The 20,753-nt window shown below is 64.7% G+C and overlaps 1 protein-coding gene across 1 annotated transcript; it reads left to right on the forward strand.

Annotated features, from left to right (window-relative positions):
- The first annotated feature begins 457 nt into the window (after positions 1 to 457).
- Positions 458 to 20,618, forward strand: ARID3A (AT-rich interaction domain 3A). The gene is made up of 9 exons (XM_032712182.1): positions 458 to 523; positions 2,845 to 3,756; positions 4,373 to 4,685; positions 15,806 to 15,878; positions 16,867 to 17,050; positions 17,224 to 17,471; positions 17,796 to 18,092; positions 18,171 to 18,257; positions 18,411 to 20,618. Exons 2-9 carry the CDS (start codon positions 3,338 to 3,340, stop codon positions 18,611 to 18,613), a joined length of 1,824 nt encoding a protein of 607 aa, XP_032568073.1. The 5' UTR covers positions 458 to 523; positions 2,845 to 3,337; the 3' UTR covers positions 18,614 to 20,618.
- Positions 20,619 to 20,753: the final 135 nt, after the last annotated feature.

Below are 20,753 nucleotides of genomic sequence, written 5' to 3' on the forward strand. Positions count from 1 at the left end.
GCACGGGGGCCACGGCGGGAGCCCGTGTAACCGGGGCTCGGCAGCTGCCGGGCCCCGTTAACCCCGGATAACCGCTGATAACCCCACGTTAAACCCCGCTACCTCCCCTTACAAGCCCTCGTGAACCCCCCGTTAGCCTCCGTTACACCCCGCTCAATCCTCGTTAACCCCTTCCGTGTAGCCCCCGTTGCCCCCATCGAGGCCCCGGTAACCCCCGGTAACCCCCGGTAACCCCCGGTAACCGCCCGCCGCCGTTCCCCGCCCGGCCGCCAGGCGGCGCTGCGGCCGCGCCCCCGCCCGGGCCCCGCGCCACATTTGCAAGCGGCGGCGGCGGCCGCCCAATGGCGGCGCGGGGCGGGGCGCGCGGGGCGCGGCGGGCCAATGGCGGCGCGGGGCGGGGCCGGGGGCGGGGCCGGGGGCAGAGCAGCGCCGCGGGCCCCGCGCGCACCGGCCCCGCCGAGCCCGAGCCCGACCCGGGCGGCCGCGGCTGCGATGCGGCTTCGCGGCGCACGGCCTGCACCGGGTAAGGGGACACGGGACCGCGACCGGGATCCCCGCCGCGGCCGGCACCGCTGGGGGTCGGGGGCTGGGCGGGACCGGGGCCGGGGACCGGTCGCCTCCCCGAGGCGGGCTGGGCCCTCTGCGGCCAGTGCTGGGCGGGAGCGGCGCGCCCCCTCTCCCCGCGGCCGGTTACCGGCCGCCTCCCCGGCGCTGGGCCGGAGTTCTTTCCTCCCCGGCCGCTCCGCACCCGGCCTGGACTCTCAGTCCCCCGCAGGCGCTGCCGTCCGGGCCGGACAGAGCCCCCCGGCCCCGCCCTGTGCCCGCCCCGGGCCCACGGCCTCCCGGGGTCCGACCGGCGGAGGAGCCGGACCAGCCCGGGCTCCTCTCCCCGACCCGCGGCGGCGGTTTCCCCTCCGGTTCGCGGGGCCGGGCCCCCCCCGGGCCCCGCCGCCTCCGTGCCCGGTCCGTCTGGGGGCCGCCGGTGCCACGTGCTGTCGGGAGCGGGGCTGGGCTCAGCCCCGGGACGTGTCCCCTGCCCGCCCGGGGGTCCCTCCCGCGGTGCCCCCAGCCCCGTTTGTCCCCGGGGACGCAACCGGGGGGCCCGGGCTCCCCGTCCCCCTCTTCCTCCCTCAACCCCCGCGCCTCCCCCGGGGCCCCTCCCCGGTGGTGCCGGGATCCCGCCCGGGGGTGTCCGGCCGCGGCCAACCCCGGTGTTGGTGGCACAAAGGCCCGTCCGTCACACCCCCACCCGCCACCGCCTATTTTTAGCCGCTGTCGCTCCCGAGCACCTGCCCCGGGGACGCGGGTGCCGCCGCCCCGAATCCCCCGCGGAACCCCCGTCACCGCCCCACGGCGGGCACGCACCGGGTCCCCTGGCCCGGAGCGGCCGGAGGGACAAAGAGGCACGGCTCAAGGTCACCGGGGTGCCACGGGGCCCTGGCTGTGGCCTCGCCGCTCCGGCTTCCCCGCGGAGACGTGGCAGCGTGGCCACGGCCCGCGGGGCTCGAGAGGCAGCTCCACACCTTGGCGCTGGCACCGAGTCGCTCGGGGAGCACGTGCCCGGGACGGGTCTTGCCCCATTTCGCTCGTGGCCGGTGCAGGATTCTGGGCTTAGGTGCGGGGCAGGGCGGGAGTGCGGCCACGGCGGGTGAGCGGCGGCTGCCCCAGGGCAGGGAGGGTCCCTGCCCCGGCCTCCCCTCCGTGTGGCTGAGACGGAGATGGCCTGGGTAGGGGAGGGGAAACTGAGGCACGGGCAGAACCTCGGCAGTGGCTCCCCGGTGCTGGCTCCCGGTGGCGGCGGTGGCCGCGGAGGTGCCGCGGCGGTGGCAGCGTGTCCGTCCGTCGCGGGAGCCGAGCGCGCCCGGCCGGGAGCGGATGCGGCCGCTGCCGCAGCGGGGGAAGCGGCTCCCGCCCGATCGGCCGCGGCCCCGGCCCGCGCTGGGAGCAGGTTCCCCTTTCCAGAATGCGCGGGATCGTGGCCGCTGGCCCCCGTGCGCTGCTGCTGTCCTGGCTCCGCAGCCCCTGGGTCCGGTCCCCGCGAGGTTCCCGGGGTGTGCACGCTCCACTGGCCCCTGGGCAACTGATTCAAGCGCCTTTGCCCATACACGGCAGTGGTGTGGTGAGCTCCCTCCCTGCCCTCGGCACAGGCGAGGTCACACCAGAGCCCCGGCCAGCTGAGGGGGCTGCTGGTGGCACCGAGGCTTGGGGGGCCCAGTGCTGGGGGGGTGTCCAGGCCGGGCTGCCGGGGTGTGGAGTGCCACAGGCTGTAAGGTGCTGGTTCCTCTGGTGTTTTCCAGTGGGGTGAAGCAGAGATGAGCTGCTCACAGGCCCATGTTGCTCTGGAGGACCCTGAATCCTGAGGAAGGGGAGCAGTAGGGGGTTCTGGGAGTGACTGAAGGGGGTGGTTTCCTGGGGTTTCAAGGGTGAGGCTCTGCCTGCCCATCCCATGGGATCGGCCCTGGGGTCCTGCAGCTCCCCCGTGCTTTGGAGCCTCTTCACTGTGCAGTGCAGACCCTGCCCACACCCCGGTACCATCACGAAGGGCCCAGTGCTCCCCGTGCAGTGTGTCCCCAGTGGGGACATGCCTTGTCCCCTGTGGGGGACCCAATGGGTGGCTCTCCCTGGGGTCTCTTATCTGCGGGCACGGGTCTGCCGGTATCCACTGCCTGCAGGGCCAGGCAGGCTATCGGGGTCCGGCAGGCCCCTTCCCCCTCCAGCAGCAGGCTCTGCCGCCCTATCTCATTAGCTCGAGATTAATGAGGCTCCTGCACTGTCTTTAACTCCTTCCTGCTCACTGGCTCTTGCCCACGGTTCTGCTGACACTCTACTCCATTTCTCCTGCAGGTTTGCACCGACGCCTGCTCAGCGTTGACCTGGCCGAGGATTAGGGACACCAGCCACAACTGGGGGACCCTGAGGCTGCTGCTCCCCGGAAGGTACCAGGTCTGAGAGGGAAGGGGTGATGCACCAGACTGCAGTTGCTGCTTGCTGAGCCTGAGGAGGAGTTTCGGCAGCACCCCGATCCCGACAAGCAGCTCCCAGCCTTCGACTCCTGCTGGAGCCCTTGAGCGGAGGAGACATTGAGCAAAGGCTGGGAAGGGTCAAGGGGCACGTCCTCCTGTCCTGACCCGGCGTTGATTCCTGCCCTGACACCCCAACGACGCTGCTCTCGACCCCCTGGCAGCCCCCCCCCAGGGCTGCCTCTCCCAGCGCTGTCCAGCCTTGGCCCCCAGCCCCGCTGGAGCGCGGCAGCCTGCCGGGCGCTGCCCCCCGGGCGCTGCCCCCCGGGTGCGTCGCCCCCCGCCCCCCCGGGGACCCCCCACCCGCCGGCAGAGCCATGAAGCTGCAGGCGGTGATGGAGAACCTGCAGCGGCAGCAGCGCGCGCGGCTGCAGCAGGCGCTGGAAGCGCGGCAGCAGGAGCAGCAGCAGCAGCAGCCGCGCTCCTCGTCTCCCCCGGCGCAGCCCCCGGGGCAGCCCCCCGCCGGCACTGCAGCCCGGGGCCGTGGGCAGGACCCGGCCCCGGCGCCCTCGGAGGAGGGAGCGGAGCCCGAGAGCGCGCACATCCAGCGGGCACAGATGGCCGCCCTGGCCGCCATGCGCGCGGCCGCCGCCGGCCTCAGCCACTCGCCCAGCCCGGGGCTCTCGGACGAGAGCCAGCCCTCTGAGGAGGAGGAGGAGGAAGAGGAGGAGCGCGGAGAGGACGAGGAGGACGGCGGGTACCAGCAGGAGATGGGCTCTGAGGAGGAGGAAGACCTGTGAGTGTACTTGGGCAGTTCTCGTGGATTTGGGGAAGGGGCAGGGATGTGGCACAGCACTGGTGGGCTTGGGCACGGCTGGCCGGGGACACTGGCCACCTTTGGGGCTGGGGAGTGGCAGGAGAGGCTGTAGGGGCGCTTGCAGGGATCCTGTGGCTTGGAGCCAGTTGTGGATTAGAGCTGTCAGGATATTCTGGAGCAGGAGCTGCTGAGAGCAGCGGCTCAGCTCTGTAGCCGTGATTCCTCGTGCTGGGCTGGCGTGGGGCGACATCTCATCTCTGCCCAGCAGCCACGTGGGGCCGTGACAGAGGACCCGAGCTGGTGTTAAATTATGCAGGACCCTTGGCTGCCTCCAGCCCGCATCCTCCCGGGGCACTGCTGGGCCAGGAGCCATCTGGCAGAGCCCCGCTCCATGACGGAGCTGCTCTTGGGCTGCCAGGGGTCAGCTGTGCCCCACGGAGCTGCCCCTGCTGACGGGCTGCACCGGGGCTTGGCTGTGTGCTGGGTGGGTGGTCCCAGCCCCATGGCTGGGCAGTGCCCACGGGGCAGGCAGGAGAGAGGCGTGGACTTTTGGAACCAGTGTGGGAGAAAGCCTCTCCTTTCTCCCTGGCACCAGGAAGGGCAAGTGGGATGAAGATGACTTTGAAGAGGACCTGGTTGAGGAGGAAGAGGAAGAAGAGGAGGAGGAAGAGGAAGACTACGAGGAGGATGAAGACATGGGAGAGGAAGGGCTCGGCTCGGCAGGGGCGGTGCGGGCGGGCGCGGGATCCCTGCTGCTCCGCAAGCCCCCGACGCCCCAGCACTACCGGGGGGAGCCTCCGCGGCTCCCGGGGGGGCAGGAACGGCTGCCCCCCGGCCTGGGCCACACGCAGCCCCCACCACCGGCACCCGACCACGGCGACTGGACCTACGAGGAGCAGTTCAAGCAGGTAGGTGCCCGCAGAGACACACGTGTCCCCCCTGTGCCGCCCCTGTCCCTCTGCCCCGCTCCTGTGCGTCCGTGTGTCCTCGGGAGCGTGGGGAGGCACCTCTGGTGGTGCTGCCTGTGGTAACGTTCTCCGTGGGTCCAGCTGCTGTTGTCACTAGGAAAGTGTGGGATTTCTCCGGTGTTTTAGTGCTGGGTTCAGCCTCAGTCCCCCTTCCCTGATCAGGTGGCTCTGAGTGGATCCTGTGGTCCTGGCACAGGTGGACAGTGCAATGGAGTTTGCTGCAGGGACCTGGGAGGATTCTTGCTGAAAATTACAAAAAAAATCACCCCAGACTTCCAAATCTCATGGGGCTCTTGGTTTTCCTCTTGTCCCCTCCAAGCCATTTTCTGTGGGGACCTGGCCATCTCCCTTCACTGCAGAGGTGATGTCCAGCAGAACGACTCTGGCCCCCCAGATCCTCGGTGGGAGGCAGAGCTGCTCCCCTGCTGCTGCCAAAATGCTGCTTAAGAGTGAAACTGGGGAGAAAGCACCCGGCTGCCTGTGCCGTTGCCTTCCCTGGGCTGGCAGGAGGCCGGCACGCTCCTGCTCTCCCGGCACTGGAGCTGGCTGCATTCTGCACTGGCTAATAGAAGGAAATGTGCTGGAGCCAGGGCTCCCCGGGGGCCGCCCGGCACCTTTGATGTGTGTTTAAATACATCGGAGTTTGGGGCTGGGGGAAGGGGCGCGACCAGCAGCAGCAGATGGGACCCAGATGGAGCGACCAGGGCACGGTGGCCTTTCGGGAGGGATGCGACTGCCCCTGCCTCTTCCCCTTTGGGGGGCTGTCACATCCCTCCCAATATGGGGGAAGGGACTGCCAGGATTTGCTGGCACATCTGGATGCAGACAGGCTCAGAACAGGGTTGATGGAGGCAGTACCATCAAGCACGGAGTGTGCGTCTGTCCTGCCCGGCTGTGGGAAGGAGGGATGCTCCTGCCCCATGTGTCCCTTGTGCCGCTGCACCCACACCGCCTCCTCCTCTTGTGGTTTCTCTCTCTTGTGCTTCCTGCTGCCGGGGCCTGAGGGGCCGGGACCGTGAGCTCGTAGCTGTGAAAGGGGTTTTTGATACCGCAGCTGTGATCTTCCTGTTTGTCAGCATGTTGGTGCTGTGGATCAGGCCATAGCCCCTACGGCGTCCCCCGCCGCAGCCACAGCGCGTGGGGACACCAGCCCGTGTCCCAGCGCATCCCCGCACCCCAGACTGTGCCGGCAAGAGGGGCTGAGCACCCCCTCTCCCTCCATTTCACTTCCTGGGGTCAGTGGGAAGAGCCCACCACGGCGGTTAATTGTGGAAGCAGCTGGAGGGGGTTGGAAAGCGACCGTGGGCGGAGGAGCGGAGGCGACGCGGGCCGGGAGAGGCTTCCCTGGCACGTCAGCCCGCGCACGGCGCTTGGATCGCGGCCGCTGGACCCGGGCCAGGGGGTTGCTGGCGCGGCGCTGGCCGGGAGCTCCTCCTGGCCGCCCTCCAGCGCGTGCTGCCGGGCTCCATCCCAGCCCAGCTGGCGCAGCCTGGGAAGGAGCAGCAGGAATGTAAACAGCGAGGGCGGCGCGGGGCAGGGGATGCCGTACCCCAGTCCCTGCCCCTCGCCAGGGCGGAGGCACCTTAGGGGGAACCCGGGCAGCCCCGGGGTGCTGGAGCACAGCTGGGTCCCTGCATGGGTGAGCCAGTCTGGATGTGGTGCTGCGTGTGGTTGTGCCAGTGCTGTGCCTGCCTGCTGCATGAGGAATGGGCTGCTTTGGGGTTCCTCTTTCTTTTTGTCAAAGAGCTGCACAGCACTGGCAGCACCCCTGCTCTCCCAGCAGCCCCGATGCCTTTGCAGCTCTCCAGCTCTCCCTGCAGCTACCGTTCAGGTTCAGCTCTGGTTGTGCTGGCATCGGGTCCCCCCCGGGCATCCTTGGCCTGTGGGTCTCTGTGCTCGAGGACACCGTCCTCACCGGGCAGTGCCGCCATCCGAGCCCCCATGCCCATCTCCACACCCAAACCCCGGGTGCCCCGTGCCTGCCAGGGCCTGCCCACGTCTGACACCTCCGGGGTTTATTGACCCATCTGGGACAGATTCCTGCGAACGGCTGAGCCGTGGGGGACCGGAGGGAGGAGGGGGCCCAGTTCAAGGCAGGAGGAAGGGGAGGGCGTGAGGAAGAGTTATGGAGGTGAGGGAGGTTAGGGAGCCGGCGCGTGGCACCTCCCCGTCCCCGGGGACGGCTACTGCGCAGGCAGAGGTCAGCTCAGCCTGACCCAGGCGCTGCCGGCGCGGGCAGCAGAACAAAGGAGCCCCCAGCACAGTGCAGGGCTCGGGGGCAGCGGCTGCCGAGGGCACCACGGCTTCTCAGGGGAAAAAGGAACATTTTTGGGGTGGGAGGAGGCTCCCCCGGCGAAATTGCTAAAAATCCAGCGAGTTCCTGCCGTTTGCAAGGAGCTGCTGGAGACAAAACTGCTCTGGGTTCTGCACCCCGGTGCTGGGGGGGACTCTGCTGCTGCCCCCCAAGAACAACCTTTCTGTTTCATTACTGCTACTACTGCACTCCACTTACAGAAGGAGTGGGAGACCCTGGCACAGTGGCAGTGCCTGGAGCTGGAGTTCCCAGCCTCTGCCCCTTTTGGAGTTTCCTGTGCTGCCAGTGCTCCTCAGGCATCCCGGTACCCCATCCCTTGTTGGAGCAGCTGGGTGGATCCATCTCCTGGTGCTACCCCGGCTGCAGCAGCCACTGGATGCCCTTTGGGTTCTCCATTTTGGGGGCTCCCTTTGGGGTTGTTGGGACCTCAGGCTGATGTTTAACCCCACGTTTCTGCTTCAGGAAGGCTCTAAGAAGCTGCAGCGGTGCCGGGGGGAGGCTGTGCTGGCCAGGGGGTGTCGGTGGGGTGCCAGTGCTTTGGGGGGGTGGGAGGTTTCTTATGCTGTCCCAGCCAGGGCGTCTGAGCAGCGTCGGTGGCACATGGGGGTGAAAACCTCAGCCCTTATCTCGCGCAGCGCACCCCAGATATGGAGTTTCAAAGTGCAGCAGTTGGGGGAAAAATAAACCGAAGGCAGCTCGGTAATCTCAGCGGGGCCACGGGGGGGGGGCGATACCGGACCCCACACACCCGGACCAGCTCGTGCATGTGGCTGATGGAGCTGGGATTTTCCAGGAGGGTCTGGAAAGGCAGAGAGCCCATATCTCCTCTGAAGCCCCAGGTGCTGGCTAAGGCGTGGGGATCCCCTCTGAACCCCTTTCTCCCGTGGATTGTTTTCCTTTCCAAAACCCAAAGCCAACCAGGGGTGTGCAGCCAGAGCAGGGGCCCCATGGCCTCTTAACAAGAGTGGGAGGGTCCATTTACTTTCTTTAAAATATTGATTAGAGCTTTATTGCATTAGCCAGCCGAGCGGATGAGCCTCCCCCAGGGAGGGTGAGGGGGCCCCTGTGCAGAGAAGGGGGACCTGAACGTTGTCACACAGCCGGGGGCCACTGTCCCCCACCCCGGAGGGGGTTGGCTCACAGATAACAGGGAGCGCCCTGGGGCCCCCGGGCACTGCTGTGCCGGGGAGGTGATTGCAGTGCCTGGCCTGGCCAGTGGCAGATAACTGGGGCGAGGAGGGGACCCAAGCAGGACAGGGCTCTGGGGGCAGTGAGGGTGTTGCTGGTGAACCTCTCCCAGGAAAAGAGCTGTGTCCCTCCTCCACTCTGGTACAGTCATTGCCCCTCTCGCTCTGCACCACGGCCCAACCTGCCAAAGGGTGCTCCCCGCCGGGGATCCAGCCCAGTAATTGGCTCATAGTGCTCAGGGAGCATTCCCGGAGCTGTAATCCCACCAGATCCCTGGCCAGAGGTCAGGGACTTCTCGGCGAGAGCGGCTTAGCCGTCGAGTGCCTCCCCCAGCCAGACGCCTGGGTGCTCGCAGGTGCTGGTCCCAGCATTCAAGGCAACCCCTGCAACTGTTTCTCACAACAACACCCTGGATAATTAACGAGGTGGGGGACAGGGGGACACGAGCTTCCTGCCCCTGGTACCCAGCCAGCACCTTCACCCAGCTGGACTGTGCCTCCAACACCTCTTGTCTTGGGAGCTGGGCTGGCTCCCCCCAGCCCAGGCATCGCCTGCTCGTGTTCCCCCAGAGCCCCCTTTCCCCTGTGCCCCCACTTCCCAGAGCTGTGTTCCCCCCACACCCCGGCCCCCGGGCTGACTCAAGGGCTGCGGAGGCGGCGGCCGCCTCCCCACTCAGCACAGCTGAACTAACAGGGATGAGGGTTTATTTAAAAGACAGGAAAAAAAAGAAAAGAGTGGCACAGGGAGCGGGGCCTTTGTCAGCAGAGCCCCCAGCCCCCATCGCAGTGTTGGGCAAGGGCAGCATTGCTCCATCGCCCTATTTCTGGCCCAAACCACAGGAGAAATGGCAGCTGGTCCCAGGGCCCGGCCGGACGTGCCGCAATCGGGGGCCAGGAGGAGGGGCGGTTTGGGGACAGGGGAACCCCCTGCTCTCCTCTGGGCTCACTCCTGGGGCAGCTGGACTGGGAGCTTAGGACACAGCTCCTGGCTCAGGTCCTGACCTGCTCCCTGACCCTTCCCATCGGTCACTTAATCTGCCCGTGCCTGGGTCCCCGCTCCGTCCAGAGCTCGGGATAATCCACCCTGTGCTGGGGCTGCTGAAGGCCAGGGCTCACCCCTGGGGAGGGCTCCCCATGTGTCCCAAGGTGGCCCTATCAGTGTGGTGGAAACAGCCCTTTGGGAAAGAGCTTCCCTGTCTCCCCACAGCATATGGCTTGGGGTCTCACCTTGGTACAGGTGGCAGGGGCAGCCCCTTCAGCAAAGGGCTTCACCTCCTGCCTCGGTTTCCCCACCTACCCACAAGCCACTTTGGAGCCTCCAGCTTGGGCACTGGTGCCTGATTTTGGAGATTCCAGCACCTGGGATATGCTATCCCGTGCTGCCACGTGCTCTGGTGCCACAGTGGGATGGGATTGGTGCTGCCCATCACCCCCCTCCCCTCGGCACTAGGAAGCCACGAGGTTTCGGTGGTGCCGGAGCAGCTCGGCAGTGATGGCTCCCGGGGCTGACAGCCACAGCTGGCTCCTGTCAAACCCATCTGTGGCTGCTGGACCCCTTCCAACTCCTCCAGCAGCTCCGTGGTGGGGTTCCCAGGGGTTCCGTGTGCCCTGGCCCTTCCCATGGGACACCCAGGACCTCAGCACAGTGGGGACAGAGGGCAGAGGTGTGGGACCTTGCATTTCAGGAACAGATTTGCAATTAGCCAAATCCCAGCGGGCGGTGGAAGCCCCGGTGACTCATCTGCCAGGGCTTACTGCGATCCCCTTCTAAGACGATCATTTACATATGGTGGAATTTAAACCCCGTCTTGTCTTGGCTTCGAGGCCTGGGTACCACTGCTTCCCGCTGCTGCTGCCCCCAGGTCAGGTCCTGAATGGGGGTCTCGGCCCTCCAGCCCTGGGGGGCTTCACCTTGGGGGGCTCAGGGTGCACACAGGAGGGACAGCCCAGGCAGGTGCCCCACGGGTTTGAGCTTGGCTGCTCTGGCTCAGCCACTCCCCCCCGGGTCTGCCCAGCACTGGGAGCTGTGCTGGCCGGGTGTCTCTCCTCAAACAAGCTTTCCCAACACCGCCTGACTCCACTGGATTAATATTTGCACAAGGTCCAGTGTGATAGCGAGCATGTGTCAAGGGCATGCACCGGCACGCACGCGGTGACGGCCGGGAGAGCCGCCGCTGCCGGGCTGCTCCCACTCGGGCTGGCTCCCAACTCACAGCAGGGAGAGCAGCCCCAGGACCCCGGCTCCCCCCTCCCGTGACCCCTCGACAGCCTGTGCCACACGTCGGCATTCAGACACGGAACCGGTTTTGATTCCAGCCAGAGCCCGGCACGCTGCCACCCGCCACCAAACTGCCATGGGAAACGCCACGGCAGCAGGAATCGCTTCCTCCTCTGCAGGAGGGGAACAAACAGCAGCAACACGGCCATCCCAGGAGCCGGTGTCAGTCTGGCCTGCAGCTCGCTGCTCCAGGGCGGCTCCGGAGCAGGGACAGGGATGCCGGGAGCTGCCGGCTGGCTGGGCACGGTGCCTGTGCCGCGGTGGGGAGGGCGGCTGGCGGCACACGGACAATGGGGGGTCAGGGAGGTTAAATGGTGACTAATTCGTCCATTCAGCATCCCCTCTGCCGCACGGGGACACCCGCCGTGCCCTGACACCCGCCGTGCCCTGACACCCGCCGTGCTGGGACACCGCCCGTGTACCCCCAGGGTCACCCACGAGACAGCTGCCCCCAGCCTGGCCAGGGGACGCCCGGGGGTCTCAGGTCTCCTGGACTTCTGGGCCGATGGTGAGGGATCGGGGCTGGGTTTGTCACTGAGCCACGGGAGCACCAATGGATCTACTGCCCTCCAGGTCCCACAGCCCGAGGAGGGGCCACCAGTGGGGACAGTCACCTGTGACTGGACTGTGTCCCCCATAGAGGGGACAATGCTGGGAACCTGCAGGAACAATGGTGCCGACGGGAAGCTCTGTGGCCCCCCTCCAGCTGCCCCCACGGAAGCGGCCCCCCAACCCAGCCTGCTCCAGCAGCAGGAATCCCGCCGGGCCGGTCAGTGGAGTCACAGCTGGCCCAGCCGGGTGGGCGAGGCTCCCGCGAGCACCGTCCCCCATGAGCAAGGTGTTGGGGGCTTTTGGGGAGGGGGCACACGTTCCTGCCCCCAGCAGCCCCTTCCCGAGGTGGGCTGTTCCCTGGGGGGCTCGCAGAGGATTAAGGATGGGGACAGCCAGAGGTGACCTGTCCCTAAGCCAAGCGCTTTATCTGAAGAGGGATCTGCGCTGGGGTGGACACTCCCTTTGCCCTTGTCAGAGAGATTGGCCCCAGCAAACCCAGCACCCCATGCTGGGGTGGGGCCCATGCCCAGAGAGGGGCTGCAGCCTCGGGCACCCCCAGCCCTGACTCAGCCACTGCTTTACAGGAAACCACATCCCAAGTGCCACCGAAACGCCACGGCCTGGGGCCCTCGTTAGCCCTTTGCTCTGGTTTTTACAAATTACTTTCTTTTTATGAATAAGTGCCCTCCCCGACCCTGCTGCGGGTCCTGGCGTGCTAGAGGCCGGGTGCTGCGTGCCGGCTGGGAGCAGGATGGGAAACACCCCATAAGCGTGTTTATTCTTCGTTAAGGAACTCGTTAGAGTGCGCAGGCTCTTCCCCAGCCCCTCGTGGCCCCTCGGCTGTCCGCGGGACAAAGGGACGCATCCCTGGGGGCTGCTGAAGGAAGGAAGGAAGAAAAGGAGAGAAGGAGCTCCCTGGCCTGTCAGCCCCAGCCCTGCTACCTGTCACAACAGGGTGGGCTCTCCCTGCCACTGCTTGCTTTGTGTTTTTTCCCTAAATACAGGAATTAGGGGGTTTTCAGCCTCTGGAAGGGGGAGGCTGCCACCAGCCCCCATCCCTGCTGCAGTGGCCTTTGGGGGTGTCTGTCCCCGGTCCTGGCTCACGGCGTGCACGTCCCAAACTGGTTTCGGAGAGAAGGAGGAAAACTGAGAGTGTCGCCACTTCCTGATGATGGAAAAGAAACTTGAAAATTAATCCCCGAGGCCTGAAAACCCGGAACTGAATGGGGGAAGGGAGAAGTGTTTTTAACTCGGACACGGGCTCCTCTGTGACGCCTCGTGGGGCAGACAAGGGACAAGGGACTCCTGCCGATGGGGAGCCTGGCTCCAGCAGGACCCCCAGCATTCCCGGAGCCTTTCGAAATGGCACTTCCCCTCCCGCCTGTGATTGCCCCCTTTGCCCCAGCTCGGGAGGGGGCTGTGGGGGGTCAGACCCCCTGCACGCACCACGCCCGTGCCGAGGGCTCTCCCGCATTCCTGGCATTGCCGAGGGGCCGCCTCCCGCCTGCCCTTTGAAAGCCAACGGGTTGGGATTTTCCTGTAATCTGGTTTGAAACATTAATCCGGTCATACACACCAAACGCCGGGCCGGCATCCTGCCGGGGCGCTGGGCCGGGGTCAGGGCCACCCGCCCACCGCCTGCCTAATTCCTCCTCCACTTAATTATAGATCTGCTGGCAACGGCCATCTGGCTCCGTGTCCTCAGCCGGCCGGGGGCTGGGGCCGAGGGGGCTGCGCTGCGGCCAGGTGGGCCGGGCACCGTGGCCAGAGCCGGCCGTGCTGCTGGCACCGGGTGTTTGCCCTGGGCTGGGGGAGCACTGGGTGCGTGGAGCTGGATCCCCCAGCCCAGGGGGCCCTCAGGGAGGTGAGGGCCATCTCCTGCCCCTGGCCAGGCGGGGGTCGCTGTGCCATGGCATCCCCTGGCACCACGCTCTGCCATGGGGACCCCGCGGTAAGAGGATATTCCTGGGGCAGCTGTGTTATGGATTAAGTTGTTTCCACCTCCCTAATTACGAAACATAAATCTATTGACTCAGTGGTGCAGGGTGGCCTCGCCTGCGCAGGTACCTTTGCACCAAGCACTGAGACACTGCGAGTCCCCGCGAGGAACCGGCTTCGTGCCGAGCAGAAACCGGGCTTGGGCACGGCAGGCAGGGCACAGGCACTGGGCAGGGACAAGACTCAGCACCTGCCGATTTCGGTGCAGCGGTGCCAGCAGCCACCGGTCTGTGCCGAGCTCAGCTGCACGCTGGGTTTCGCTGAAACGAGAACGTTTCTGTTCCCCGATTTGCATTTTGAGCCCCACTGTCCCAGCTGTCCTGCGCTGCCGTTGGGTTCACGGGGTGCCAGTGGCAACGTCCTGGCAGAGCTGGAGTGGCGTCAGTGCAAGGAAATCCTGCGAGGGGCTGCTGGGAGTCACTTGTCTCTGTCCCCTTCCACTTCCCTGCCTGCCTTGCCTGTGCCTGGAGGCAAGGGGGGGGCAGGGGTGATGAGGGGGGATGGGAGGCACAGGGGTGGACAAGGCAGCTCAGCAGAAGCCGCTCCATCCCACACTGCAGTGCACACCGAGCATGTCCCAGTCATGGCTGGGCACGTCCTCGCCCCATGGCACTGCCAACTGAGCACCCTGGGCAGCTTCCCACCGCTGGCAGTTCTGCTGGCAGTGGCAGAGCTGAACCAGGTCTGGGGGGGAAGCCCCTCTCTCTGCTCTGGTGTGGCAGTGGCCGGTGAGCAGCTGCTGAGCACAGAGGAGTTGTCAAGGTCTTGCCAGTAACCGTCAGCAGCAGCTTGTGCAATGTCCTTTGCCCAGCAGCCACAGTGGGTGTGCTGACAGAGCCGCGAGGACACGGGGCAGGAACAGGGACCCCTCTGCCCGCTGGCTCTGGGGACCCCCGTGGCTTCATCCCAGTTGGGCGGAGCTCGGTGTGGGACCACCGGGGTTAGCAGGGTGTGTAGAAGGATGGCACACGAGGCAGGCACCCGCCACGGCCACTAATCCCCCGTCCCGGCCGGCCACGCTTTCCTCAGCTGACGGTTAATTTTCTTTCATCCTCTTAAACGTGTCCATTCCCCTCGGGACTGAGCCCAGGGGGGTTCGCAGCCCTGGGGGTCATGGCAGTGGATGAACCGGCGCGTTCAGTCCTTCCCCAGGATGGCTCCACGCTCCACACCCCATGGGATCGGGTGCTGGGGAAGCCCTTTCTCTGTGCTCGGCTCTCAGAGCCGCTCTAGGAAACGGGGGAGGCTGGATCGGGGGAGGCTGGATTGGCGCCGGCCCAACGTCCCTCGGCCGGCAGGAGCAGCCGGTGCAGCTCAGCCCGAAAAACCACAGCAGTGCTGCTGCACCACGGCTCGTTCCCCACACACCACAGTCCCGCACCGCACCCCCTGCTGTGGTGCTGGGGTGGGAGAAGAGCTTTGAGGGTCTTGTCCGATGGTGCAGATGGTGCCGGTGGCTCCTGCTCTTGCCCTGGGGGTGTGCTGGGGGCCAGCCAAGCCTGCCGAGGTTCCCAGGGGAACTGGGGGGGTTTATGGTCCCCCTGCGGCGCCCAGCCCCGCTTATCATGCGGCCCCACTGATCCCTTTGATCGGCGCCGGCGGGCGAGTCCAGCCCTGCAGGATCCGGATCCTCCCTGGGGGATGGCAGGAGGGGGGGTTTGCACCCCTCTCTTACAGCCAGGACGATGCCCACCCCCCCAGCTTCCCGCAGGTCCCGGTGGCACAGGGCGTGCCCACGGAGGGAGTGGGACATCGGTGACCTGGTGACCGGCAGCAGCAGCCCTGTGGTGTGTGTCTGGTGCATTACAGGGTGGAAGGGTATTTATAGCCCCCTCCCAACCCCTCGGACCCCCTGGCAGTTGTTCAGAGTTGTCACTGAGAAAAGCGGGACCTGTGGTGTCTGGGCAGTGCCTGCCTTCCCAGCCCCTGCTCTGACACCCTTCCTGGGGTGGGGTGGGGATTATCCACCAGCCTCCAGGCAGAGACCGTGCTGGGCTTCAGGAGAGGCCACATGGCCTGGTGTGGTGTGGTGTGGTGTGGTGTGGTGTGGTGTGGTGTGGTGTGGTGTGGTGTGGTGTGGTGTGCCTCCGGTGTGCCTCCGGTGTGCCTCCGGTGTGCCTCCGGTGTGCCGGGCACTCCAAACAGCAGATCCTGTGCCATAAATCAGGCAGGAATGTGCCGGGCTCACGGGGTTGGGGTCCCGGCCGAAGGTGCCCCTGGCCCGGCTCTGCCTGCCCTGGCCCGGGACACGTCCCCACGGTGCCAGTGTGACATGAGCTCACACCACGGCACACAAGGCAGTGTCTCCCAGCCCCGGCTCTCTCTGGTGCCGTGGGTGCAGAGGAGGGGCTGTGCTGAAGCGTTGCTGTGCTGAGCATGCAGTGAATGCTAAAAATAATCGGGATCAGTGTTCCTGGGAGGAGCTGGGGCCGAGCGTGGTGTTGGCAGCCTGGGAACTGCTCTGACGTTGGCACCACTGATATCTCAGCACTGGCACTCCGGGACCCAGCTCCAAGCGGGCAGGCAGGGGATGGTGGCAGCGGGGCACGGACACAAGTCAGCACCAGCCCCAGGAACCCCAGGGACCCCACGGCCCCATGCAGGGACCATTTGGTGTCCTGAGAGCTGAAGGGCTGCAGCCACAGGGCTGCTGCAGTGAGAGCCAGGGGTCCTGGACAGGGGGACACAAGGGCTAAGGGTGTTTCTGAGCATCTCTCTCCTCTCTGTGCAGCTGTACGAGTTGGATGGTGACCCCAGGAGGAAGGAGTTCCTGGATGACCTCTTCAGCTTCATGCAGAAGCGAGGTGAGCCCCTCCACACGCCCACCCTCCACCCCCGATGCCCCTCTCGGGGCTCATTTCCTCGCCCCTTGTTACTGCCCTGGGGTCACAGCTCTGGCTGAGCTGCTGGTTAATCTTTAACCCCTCGGCACAGCGGGGTCAAACCTGCTGGGCTGGATCTGGTGCCTGCGGCCCCCCCCTCGCTCCTCTCCCTGCACCCATCGCACCCAGACCTGCGGCTCCTCCCCACAGGGTCCCCCCACCCCTGCAACTCCCCCATCTGTGCCCCTCTTTTGCCTCTTCCCTGGGTTATTGCCGGGGGCAAAGCCCCTCGCTGCCACCTCGCTCTGTCTGGGAGGGGCACGGAGGGGCCGGGGTGGGAAGGGCTGAAAGCCAAGCGTGCGCCTGGTCGAGGGTCTGGTTCCTGCGTGGAAAACAGCGCTGGAAGTGCTGACGCAGGGCTGGCTCTGCCCTTTGTCAGGCAGCGCTGGGGAAGCACGTGTGCCCCTGCGGGGGGGCCAGGGTTGCCGGCTGGGTCCCCCAGGGTCCCCGTGGCCCCTGGCTGTGTCCTCCAGGGTCCCCTTGGCTGCGCCCCTGGGGTCCCCCAGGGCCCCCTCACCATGGGGCTGGGAGGTCAGGGACCCCCAGGAGGGAGCAGGTGCTTCCAGCCCCCTCCCTGTGGCTGGAGGGACGAGCCCCCCAGCTCGTGGGACCCTCATAGCAAGATCGTGCCACCCTCATTATAAATAACTCGCGTTGCTGGGTGCTGGCTCAGCCCGAGGAACCGGCTCAGCCAAGACGGGGCTGTGGCTGGAAACTGCGAGTTTCTGTTTCCTTTGTTCATGGTTGATCTCAGCGGGGGGGCCTGGAGGGGAGGAAGGGGATGGTGGAAGGGGAGGGAGGAGCAGGAGCCCCCCCCCCTGCTGCCCCGCAGGGGTCTCAGCTGCTGCCCCGTGGCTGCGGGTGACGAAGCAGCACCCCAGACCCGCTCTCTCCTCCCGCTGCTCCCCAGGGACCCCCGTGAACCGGATCCCCATCATGGCCAAGCAGGTGCTGGACCTGTACATGCTGTACACGCTGGTGACTGAGAAAGGGGGTCTGGTGGAGGTCATCAACAAGAAGCTGTGGCGGGAGATCACCAAGGGGCTGAGCCTGCCCACTTCCATCACCAGTGCGGCCTTCACCCTGCGCACCCAGTGAGCGGGGGCCCGGCGGGAGGGGAGGGGGGCAAGGCCCTGGGGTTTCCTCTGCCCTATGTGAGAGCGATGAGGAGGGAGAGAGGGAGGGGGGGAGAGGGCAGCACACGGGAAGGGGTGTCCAGCTGCTGCATCACCCCCACCAACCCAACCCGTGTCCCGTGTGGCCGCAGGTACATGAAGTACCTGTACCCCTACGAGTGTGAGAAGCGTGGGCTGAGCAACCCCAACGAGCTGCAGGCGGCCATCGACAGCAACCGGCGGGAGGGCCGGCGGCAGGGCTTCGGCGGCTCCCTCTTCGCCTACTCGCCCAGCGGCACCCACGGCCTCCTCTCCTCGCCCAAGCTGCCGGTGCCAGCACTGGGGCTGGCATCTGCCACCAACGGCGGGGCCATCGCGCCCGGGCAGAAGATCAAGAAAGGTAATGGCTGCTGCAGAGTCCAGCTGCCGCAGGGTCCTGCTGCTGTGGGGTCCAGCCACAGGCTGAGCCCCCTCCTGGCACCAGGGATAAGGGGCGGAGCTGGGTGCAGGGGGCAGGGGGGTGATGCTCTTCTCCCCTCCCTGGGCTCCAGGGCCTCAGCTCGGGGATGCTGACTCCACTGACCCATCTCTGACCTTTGGAGGTGCCAGGCAGCCCCCACCACAGCAGGGCCCCAAACTGTTGTGCCAGGGCCAGGGCCCCCCCCCGGGTGGTGGCACCTGCCTGTCCCTGCGCCCCCATGCCTGACACCTGCTCCCCCTGCAGAGGAGGACTCCCCCATCCCCATCTCCATACCCAGCCGGCTCCCGGTGTCTCTGGCCGGGCACCCCGTGGTGGCCGCGCAGGCGGCGGCGGTTCAGGTGGCGGCGGCCGCTCAGGCGGCGGCGCTGGAGCAGCTGCGGGAGAAGCTGGAGTCGGGAGAGCCCCCGGAGAAGAAGCTGGCGCTGGTGACGGATGAGCAGCAGCGGCTGATGCAGCGGGCGCTGCAGCAGAACCTCCTGGCCATGACGGCCCAGCTGCCCATGAGCATCCGCATCAACAGCCAGGGCACGCGCTCGCCAGGTCAGTGCCGGCCCCGGCCCCCTGCCCCGGCCGAGCCCCCGGCCCCGGCGGGCTCCGTAACCAGGCTCTCCCCGGCAGAGAACCGCCCGGACGCCGCCACCAGCAGCAGCAACGGCACCAACAGCATCAGCATGTCGGTGGAGATCAACGGGATCGTCTACACGGGTGAGGGGCTCCCCCAGACCCCACGGCCATGGGCGGGGGCTGCTCCACCACCGCTGGCCCCAGCAGCCCCCACGGCCACACCATTCCCACCGCCCTTCACCCCGTTCCACGGCAGCCACGCCACCCCCAGCTCAGACCCCGCTCTCTCCCCAGGTGTGCTGTTCGCCCAGACGCCCGGCCCTTCCTCCTCCTCTTCCTCCTCCTCCTCCTCTGCCTACAGCAAAGGCAACAGCGGCGGCAGCCGGAGCAGCGGCAGCGGCGGCAGCGGGGTGGGAAGCGGGGGTGGGAACGTGCCCCCCACCACGGCCAGCCTGGCTGTGCCCCCCAGCTCTACCTCCAACAGCGCTTCGCCTTAACACCCCGGACCCCCGGAGCCCGGGACTCGGACGGGGGCTCACCGGGGCCCCAGCAGGTCTCACGGGGGTCTCGCTCGAGGTCCTGCCGGGGTCTCAATGGGATTTCACTGGGATCTCACCAGGTTTTCACTGGGACCCCACCAGGGTCTCACTGGGGTCTCGCCCGAGGTCTTGCCAGGGTTTCTCTGGGGTCTCATCGGGGTCTCACCAGACCCTGCCCTTGTTCTCGTGTTGTTGGATTTTCCTTTTCCAGGCAGAAAAGCTTTAGCCCGGGGGGTTTTGCCGGAGCCGCCGGCTGTCCGGCTGCACCGCTCCGGGACCGTTTACCTCACTCACATCACACTTTGCACTGTACATTTATTAATATTATTATTATAATTATTATTATTTTTTAACTCGTGTTACCTCCAGACAGACGCACGGACGCCTGCTGACGCGAGCGCTAGCGAAACCCCCCGGAATTCTAAAGGATAAAAACCCAAGAATCCTAAAAAAAATTGGAAATAGGGAGATATTTTATTCATTTCCATCCTTTTCCCTCCTTTTTTTTTGGGAACTCCACTCTGCAGGATTTTAAGAGGTTGTTTTTGATTGTTTTGTTGTAAATAGCTTCTATTTTATTCTCTAAACAAAAAAAGAATCAAACTTTTAACATGCAAATGATATATATTAGTCTTCATCAGGGAAAATGGGAGCTTGGAAAAACATTGGAATCTCCTTTCTCCTCTCATTATCGGTGGTTGGGTCCAGCTCTGCTCCTTCCCCCACCGGTAAATCCTAATTTTTTTTTCCTTCCCCCGCATAAAACTACTGTTTAAGGCCACTTTGGGCTTGTTTCCTCCACAAATAAGCAGGATCCAGAGGATGGGATGCTCAGGGCTGCGGGACGCTCCAGGGGTCACGGAGGACCCGAAGGACCCGAGGATTTATTTTAAGCCTCACAACCTCATTTTTTACCGTCCCCCCCCCCCCAAAATTCACCCACACCTGCGTGAGACACAATCCGACCCGATACCGAAACCCCCGCCCCCCTCGGTATCTCCATTCTCAGGTTCCCACCTGGAGCACAGGGTTTTCCCCCTTCCCCAGGTGCCCGGGGGGGTCCGGGCTGGTGGGACCCCCCTGCTTTATTTTTAATTTCACTCGGGGAAGTGGCGATCTCAGGGGATTTGGGGTTTTTCCAGCTGGTTTTGTTGTTTTCGGCCTTTTTTTCCGTGCTGGAATCCCCTTGGTGGCTCCGTGGGGGGTCTTGGTGGCTCCATGGACCCTTTAGGGAGGTCTGGGGGGGTCCGTCCAGCTCCTGCTGCTGTTGAGGTCCAGCCCAGCTCCCCGCAAGGAGAAATTCCAAGGGGGAATTTTCATGCCCAGGGCGGGCTTAGATTTTCTTAGTGATTTTTTGCATTGTACAGTCACTATTTTGGGTTGTTTTGGGGTTTTTTTTAATTATTTTCCCTCTCCCCCTTTTCCTCCCCCCCCTCCTTTATTTTTGTTTTTGAGAGCGGGTGACTTTCCACTTTATTTTTCTTTTTGCATATCGATTTAAAAATAATAAAAAAAAAGCCTAAATCAGTTTCTTTGAGGGGGGGGGGGTTTGGAAAGAAAATTAGACTAAAGAAGCGGCCCCAGCTGCAGCCGCCCCCTCCCCCAGCGTTGCGTATCTTAACTCAGGTAAAAAAGGAAAATGAGAAAAGATAAAAAAACCACAAAAGACAAAAAAAAAAAAAGAAAAAATAATAAAAAAATAAACCACATTCTACCTCTGAGCGCGGCGGCCTCGGGCGCACCCGGGCCCCGGTGAAAAGATTTCAGTTTTGCAAAACATTCAGGTATTGAGACTTTTTGATTATTATTAAAAAAAAAATAAAAAATTAAAAAAAAAAAAAGAGAAAATAAAGTAAAAACACTGAAAGTTTACATTTTATAATAACATTATTATACAGATTGTATTTAAACGTCAGAATATTTAAGACAATTGTAACCCTGTAAAGTGAAGAAATATTAAAAAGAGAAAAAATAATAAGAGAGGGGGTGTTGTTTGGGGATTTTGGCCCTGGGGGGAACCAGGGTTACCCAGGGGTACCCACGGGGCCGTGGGCTGTCCATAGGGTGTCCTTATGGATGTGGGGTGTCCATGGGCCTA

The sequence above is a fragment of the Chiroxiphia lanceolata genome, chromosome 27 (genome assembly GCF_009829145.1).
Source record: "Chiroxiphia lanceolata isolate bChiLan1 chromosome 27, bChiLan1.pri, whole genome shotgun sequence".
Lineage (NCBI taxonomy): Eukaryota > Metazoa > Chordata > Aves > Passeriformes > Pipridae > Chiroxiphia > Chiroxiphia lanceolata.

Coding starts and splice junctions, on each gene's coding strand:
- ARID3A (XM_032712182.1), top strand. CDS start 3,338: ATGAAGCTGCAGGCGGTGATGGAGAACCTGCAGCGGCAGCAGCGCGCG. Junction 15,879..16,866: donor CAGCTTCATGCAGAAGCGAG/GTGAGCCCCTCC, acceptor GCTGCTCCCCAG/GGACCCCCGTGAACCGGATC. Junction 17,472..17,795: donor CGGGCAGAAGATCAAGAAAG/GTAATGGCTGCT, acceptor CTCCCCCTGCAG/AGGAGGACTCCCCCATCCCC.